At 44.7% G+C, this 7500-nt stretch overlaps 1 protein-coding gene across 1 annotated transcript in view; it reads right to left on the bottom strand.

Moving 5' to 3' along the window:
* asap3 (ArfGAP with SH3 domain, ankyrin repeat and PH domain 3) overlaps nucleotides 1-7500 on the bottom strand; it is a 59275-nt gene that overhangs the window by 13003 nt on the left and 38772 nt on the right. Inside the window, exons 14-17 of the mRNA XM_062522633.1 lie at nucleotides 5776-5933; nucleotides 5184-5317; nucleotides 4797-4888; nucleotides 1758-1938 (exon numbers count right to left, since the gene is read on the bottom strand). Coding sequence (XP_062378617.1) covers nucleotides 1758-1938; nucleotides 4797-4888; nucleotides 5184-5317; nucleotides 5776-5933 — 565 coding nt within the window. The remainder of the gene's footprint in view (nucleotides 1-1757; nucleotides 1939-4796; nucleotides 4889-5183; nucleotides 5318-5775; nucleotides 5934-7500) is intronic.

Raw genomic sequence — 7500 nt, 5'->3', positions numbered from 1 at the left:
AACTTACTTCAGAACATTCTAGACAGTCAAAGGCACACATCTCCGGGTTACAAAGCGGAGTTTTACATACATTCAGTGTTGACGACAACATTCTAGTTGAGACAGAGATTCATTCAATATCGGCATTTACTGGTTTTAACATACAAACAGTTTACATTTGATAACAGGCATTACACATTAAGATGTAGCATGCATATTACATTCTATTGAGAGTACTTGGTTACATTCAACAGTGTATAGCCTACTTAAACATGTTGGTTGGTTACGTTCAAACATCGTAGGCTACACATGTTCATACCGAGTATGTTAATGATAAGTATTTCATTGCATTTGGTTACATTGTCGTGGTTTATTAATCAGGTAGGCTAAGAAGAGGCATGTCTTTATTGAAGGCACGTATAAGTCGTTTTATAGTATTTTCATACATTTTTATTTTCACACATGATTCTCCAAAACCCCATATCTAACGTAATACTTCTGGTATGTTTTATTGGTCAGCACTTTCATACACCGGTAGCATAACATTTTCACGTTGTTCAGTCATTCTGTCGTTTATTGGATAAGAATTTTATAGCGTCATTCATCCAGTCTTCACAACTTTCAGTCTCACACGCTCCTCATCACCAAGCGTTCATTTCAGTCTTTCGGAGCTATTTGTTCAAGTAGGCCTAATCACACACGTTCTTCAACAGTTAAGCACATTCCTTCTCTTTCATTCAAACTGGCGCACTTGATTCAATAGTGGTTAGCGGGACAACGGTGTACTATATGGTTTCTGTTACGTTACTTTCTTTAAGCAAGCTTTTCAAGGCAGGTGTCTCTCGTTGAGAGGACATCTCACATCTGGCTGATTTGCGCTGACGCAAAAGCAGCGAAGTGGGCGCGAATTCACGCATGCGTTCGGTGCTCCATGGGTGGGGCCTAGGTGACACGACAACACACACACACACACACACCCAGCAGGAGACACCCTATGTCTTACATACACCCCCACACACACACACACACACACACACACTGCATTCTCCTCTGGCCCCATAGGAAGACTCTCCCGAACACAAACACACCCACCCTTGAGGCCACTGCAGGACCATAAGTCACTCACACACACAAACACACACACACACACACACACACACACAGACACAAACACACACACACACACAGACACATACACACACACATGCACACGCCTTCATCAACCTCATCATCTAAGCGTTGACTTGACACACCAAGCTCAGAATATTCCACGGAGTGACTTCATAAAATGAGATCATTGAGAGTAAAACAAAGTGAAGTGGGGAGGCTTTGACAAGCACAGACATTTATGGACCTATTGTGTGCCAAAATAAAAGTCTATTTCAAGTGTCTATTGTCATTCCGCCCAGACAACTAGGAGTGCACACTGCACAGCTCAACGGAGCGCTGTTTCTCTGGGTTCAATGTCAAAATAAAAGTCCAGCGCAGGTAAGACATTAACAGGTAGACATACTAGACAGAAAATACACACCTACAGACGAAATAAAGAGTTATGTCATAATACAGAAAAAAATATAGGTTCACACACACACACACACACACACACACACACACACACACACACACTCTCTCTCTCTCTCTCTCACACACACACACACACACACACACACACACTCACTCACACTCGCGCACGCGCACGCACACGCACGCACACACACACGCACTCGCACTCTCTCTCACACACATTCACACACACACACACACACACACACACACACCTGTGCGTCGGGCAGTGCAGTGGGCTTGGCCAGGTCGTCCCCCTCGGCGTAGAGCTGCAGGAGGGCAGTGAGGTCACGTGTCTTGACCACGTCGTGGACGCGGTACGGGTCAGAATCCTCCTTCCGAAGGACGTAGCGCCGCTCCGCATACTTGGCCACGATGTACTCCTTCCTGGCAGTCCTGGACACGGGACACACACATGGGACATTACACACACACACACACACACATATATATACACACACACACACACACACACAGATATACACACACACACACACACGATGTACTCCTTCCTGGCAGTCCTGGACATGGGGCACACACATGGGACATTACACACACACACACACACATATATACACACACACACACACACAATGTACTCCTTCCTAGCAGTCCTGGACACGGGACACACACATGGGACACAGGAGACACATTACACTCCACTATGCACACACACACACGCACACACACACGCACACACACACACACACACACACACACTCCTGTACACATGGGTAATATTAAGAGCAGTCTCACACAATACCATATTAAAACACACGGACACACACACACAAACACACACACACACACACATGCACACACACACACACACACACTCCTGTACACATGGGTAATATTAAGAGTAGTCTCACACACAAATATCATATTAAAACTCATGGACACACACACATGAAGGATAATAAAAGCAGGCAAACACACAAATCATATCAAATTTATACACACAGACGCTCCCTCACAGATAGAAAACACACACAAATCATAATGCAGATGTACACACAGACAGGGTGAGGCTACAACTCACAACTGTTTTAGCAACCAGCGACAATAACACACTTCCATCAAATACTTTGACAGGAGGATTCTCATTCATTTTTATGGGCTAATGTCACACACAGCCAGACTGCCAACAGTGTGCGTTGCATTGTTTATGGCAAAAAGCAGACTTTTCACTTTTCAAACAGCAAGACAGGTGCCAACTAATCCAACTGCTGTCATGCAAATGAGCAAAGATGGCTCTCGACTTCAATCAACACGGCAGACCGAGTTAAGAAGATGGTCTGAGCTGGTGGAATTAGCAAAAAACTAACGATCCCCCACTGCCAGCTAACAGATGTGACAGGTTCTTGATCTCAATACATAAACAGCCTGTCTGTCTGTCTGTCTGTCTGTCTGTCTGTCTGGTCCCTCTCTTCACGGCACTTTGGTAGATGCTGTCTGGTTTACTAGCTTCATTTCAATCCAGAAGACAAAAAAATAAAGGGAAGGTCCGCAAATGAAAGACAATAAAAACTTGAAGCAAAGACGCATAGACGTGTCTGATGGTGTCACACAGATGGCTGTTTTATTGGTCTTTCTTCAGATGTCCTGACACACACTGACGTCAGGCCCAAATGACCAGATGGCACTACTGAGTGCTTAAAGGGTGGACGTCACATCTTCATCCACAATCCTTAGAAGGACGTAGGACATTTAGAATACTTTAGAGACCCGGTCCTCAGAAGGACGCAGGACATTAAACACACTTTAGAGACCCGATCCTCAGAAGGACGCAGGACATTAAACACACTTTAGAGACCCAGTCCTCAGAAGGACGCAGGACATTATACATACTTTAGAGACCCAGTCCTCAGAAGGACGCAGGACATTAAACACACTTTAGAGACACGGTCCTCAGAAGGACGCAGGACATTAAACACACTTTAGAGACCCAGTCCTCAGAAGGACGCAGGACATTATACATACTTTAGAGACCCAGCGGTGGACACAGTGTGGCTGCACATGGCCACTAGGTGGCAGGACACCTCCGAGCAGAAACACCTCTCACCCGCCCTTCAGGAACCACCAGAACTTTCAGGACCTCCCTCCCCCCTCCTCCCGGTCCCTTTAGAAAACTCCTGAGATAGGCCCCAGCCGTGGCGCGACTGGCTGAGGCACCTGCACCGCACACCGGCGACCCGGGTTCGATTCCCGCCCCGTGGTCCTTTCCGGATCCGACCCCAGTTCTCTCTCCCTCTCGCTTCCTGTCATGCTCTCTACTGTCCTGTCCAATTAAAGGCATAAAAAGCCCAGAAAAATAATCTTAAAAAAAAAAAAAAAGAAAACTCCTGAGATGTGTCTGTTTCCCTCTGAGGAATGACCAGAACTTTCCAGATGAGCCAAGAGAAGTGAAAGAGGCCAGTGACCACAGCAAGCAGAACTTGGTGGCCCAGTCCTCATGACCTCCCTCATGACCTCACCTCACAGAGCAGCCGCATGACACGTCTAGACTAAAGCTCGGCAGACGTCGAAAATCACCTTGAGTTCCTTTGGGACACTCCTGAGATTAGGGTCTTTCCCTCTGAGGAACTACCGGAACTTTCCAAAACTAAACCACCAAGGAGGAGACGAATGAAAAAGAGCAACAACGACAGCAAGCAGAAGTTCATCATCCAGTTCTCACGACTCAGCGAAAGCTGCTGTAGCATGTCAGTTCTCACGAGTCACGACTCAGCAAAAGCTGTCGCATGTCACGTCTCGAGAGCTAATCGAAAGCTAGAGCCAAGCGTCGGCATCGGAGCACATCGGGGTGAAATATTGGGTAAGAGACCGGTGACCACAGCAGGACCTTGCAACAACTTCAAGTTGCTTTTTGAAGTGTGTTTTGTATAGCTAGTTATCTTGCTGTAGGACTAGCCTTGGTGCTATCACATGTGTGCGGGTCTGATGGTGTATGACCATGTAAAGGGCAGTGAAGGAGATTACGCCACTCTCATTCCTATCGCCTCTGCAGCCACAAGACACCCGTTAGCAAATTAGCACGTTTTTACGAACGCTAAGTGTTGGTGGTGTCTGCAGAGTGTTTGCATGACTTTGTGGGAGTTTGCCTAACCCTAACCCTACTTTTACATGACTCAGTAAACACACCTAGCATGTCATGTCTGGTTGACTAATTGCAACCAGAGCTAAGCATCAACGTTCGTCAGATGGATATTTTGGGTTGACAGAAATATACCCACAATTCCCTGAGAACTTACATGTCGCTTCGCGGAACAGGCTTCACCGTGTCATTGGGCAGATTGGCCTCCATGATGTCATTGAACCTCGTGTTCCCAATGCTTACTGCTAGCTGTAGGGAACACACACACACACACACACACACACACACACATGTTAGGTCAGTAGTGTTCAGTTGTGTTCTCCACATGCTCCACTTCTACACACTGCTCAACTCTATAGCGCCCCCATCAGGTCAGCTGTGTGATTACCTTTACTGCATATAGCAAATGACTGAAATTGAATCTAATCTACTGAACATAAACGCCGGGTCATTCTACACACGACTAGCAGCCAATCATGTACTGATAAGGTCACTCAACTAGTCAATGTCAATGAGGTCAAGGTGAAAGGTCAAGAGGTCATACCAGGAGTTCGGAGGTGCTGAGCACGTCCAGCGTGAGCGACTGGATGCGGGAGTAGTGCACTCCCAGCTCCCGGTGGATTCCGGAACATTCTATGCAGGTGAGGATGCCCAGGTTGGTGGAGAGCCAGGTGGGATCTGACCACGACACACACACACACCAGGTTCACACATTACACCCTCAATGGGCCAGGTAAACAACAACAACCCCAACATCAACATCAACAACAACATCAACAACATCATCAAAAACAACAACAACATCAACAACAACACTTGATGGGATTTCCTGTAGGTGTGCCATCTATACAACCTGAAGGGTGCTTTGATATTCACATTCACATTCACCACATTTTTCAGGTGTGAGGTGTAAGGGTGTAGGTGTGTGTATATGTTTGTGTGTGTGTGTGTGTGTGTGTGTGTGTGTGTGTGTGTGTGTGTGTGTGTGTATGTGTATGTGTGTATATACAGTATGTAGGTGTGTGTATATGTACTGTATGTGTGTATGTATGTGTGTGTGTTCACGTGTGTGTGTGTGTATATATGTGTGTGTGTGTGTGTGTGTGTATGTGTGTGTGTGTGTGTGTGTGTGTTACCTGGTGCTCCGCAGTCACAGCAGGCCTCGTTGCCAGGCATGTTGCGCAGGCCTGAGATGACGGCTTTGGAGAGCTCCTGAAGACCGCCGCCCTGCTGGTCACTCCCCAGCGCTGCGTTCAACGCCTCCTCCTTACTGTTCTGCAGCACCGACACCCAGCTGTGAACACACACACACGCACGCACACACACACACACACACACACACACACACACACACACACACACACACACACACACACACACACACACACACACACACAGACACACACACACACACACACAGAGACACACAGAGACACACAGATGAGCATGTGTCCACACACACACAGACTTGCATGTACACAGATCCAAACACACAGTATAAACAAACTAGAAATGCAATTCCAAGGAATTACCAGTGCATGAAAATGCAAAAATAGATAGATAATGTAGATATGGTTACTAAGGTGTAGCTAGGGTAAACATGGTGGTTGCATAGTTTACAGAGTGTTGATAGTGTGAAGGTAGACAGTTTAAAGATGAAACATTCCAGTTTTAACTTAACTAATGATTTATATTCATATTAAAATGTTGATTAGCTAACTTAGCTAATGATTTCTAGCAGTTATGTTAAAAATGCTAATTATGCTAGCAATGCTAACTTTACTAACAATGCTAACCAGGTTGATTAGCTAACTTAACCGATGATTTCTAGCAGTAATGCTAAAAATGCTAACTATGCTAACAATGCTACATTTGCTAACAATGCTAACCAGGTTGATTAGCTAACTTAGGTGATGATTTTTTGCAGTTATGCTAAAAATGCTAACTAAGCTAACAATGTTAACTATGCTAAAATGCTAACCAGGTTGATTAGCTAACTTAGCTAATCATTTCTAGCAGTTATGCTAAAATGCTAACTATGCTAACCATGCTAACTAGCTAACTTGCTAGTGAGGACTTTTATTTTGAAACATTTGTTGCTAGGGTATCCATGGTGGCCACTATCAGGAAACAAGAAGTTACTGCAGTATAATGATGTTGGTTGCTATGGAAACGGTCATAAACGCTTAATTTTAATGGTTGCTATGTTGGTTGCTAGGTACATGGAGGTTTCATGTAGCTGACCGGAGGCATGGCTGATGATAGCTGACAGTGGGAATGGTTGAACAGTTAAATAGATTAGTAGTTTCAATGGTTAAATGATTTAATAGTGTATTATTGCAGTGAGGACTTTTATTTTGAAACAGTTGTGGACAGAGGAAACAGTTTAACAGGTATATGTAGTCTTCACAGAGAATGTATGCTTAAAGCCTGAGAGAGAGAGAGAGCTGCTGCAGCTGGCCTGGCCACCTGGCAGAAGATTCTGATTGCCCTATTATGATGTCATAATCACAATGTTAAGTCTATGGGGAAATTGTCATTTTAATTAATTAATAGTTTAAAAAGTATAAAAGTTACAAAGTTGAAAAATACAAAGCCCGGATGGCCTAAGTAAGACCTACGCAGCGCAGTTTGAATGAAGTTTCTACGTTAAACGGTTGAAGCTCCATTAAGTGCGTTAGAAGAAGAATAATAATAACTAGAAAAGCATTTCCTGAAGGAAATACCAGTGCATGGAAAGTTATTGTTAGGATTATGTTAGGGTAATTAAAGTGATTACTATGGTGTTGCTAGGCTAAATAAAGTGGTTACTATTCTATAAAAAGTGGTTTCAAGGTTGGTTGCTAGGGAAATCACATTGG

Source organism: Sardina pilchardus, chromosome 20 (genome assembly GCF_963854185.1).
Source record: "Sardina pilchardus chromosome 20, fSarPil1.1, whole genome shotgun sequence".
NCBI classification, from domain to species: Eukaryota; Metazoa; Chordata; class Actinopteri; order Clupeiformes; family Clupeidae; genus Sardina; species Sardina pilchardus.
The sequence above is the reverse complement of the archived record's forward strand: the minus strand, read 5'-3'. Positions and strand labels throughout refer to the sequence as shown.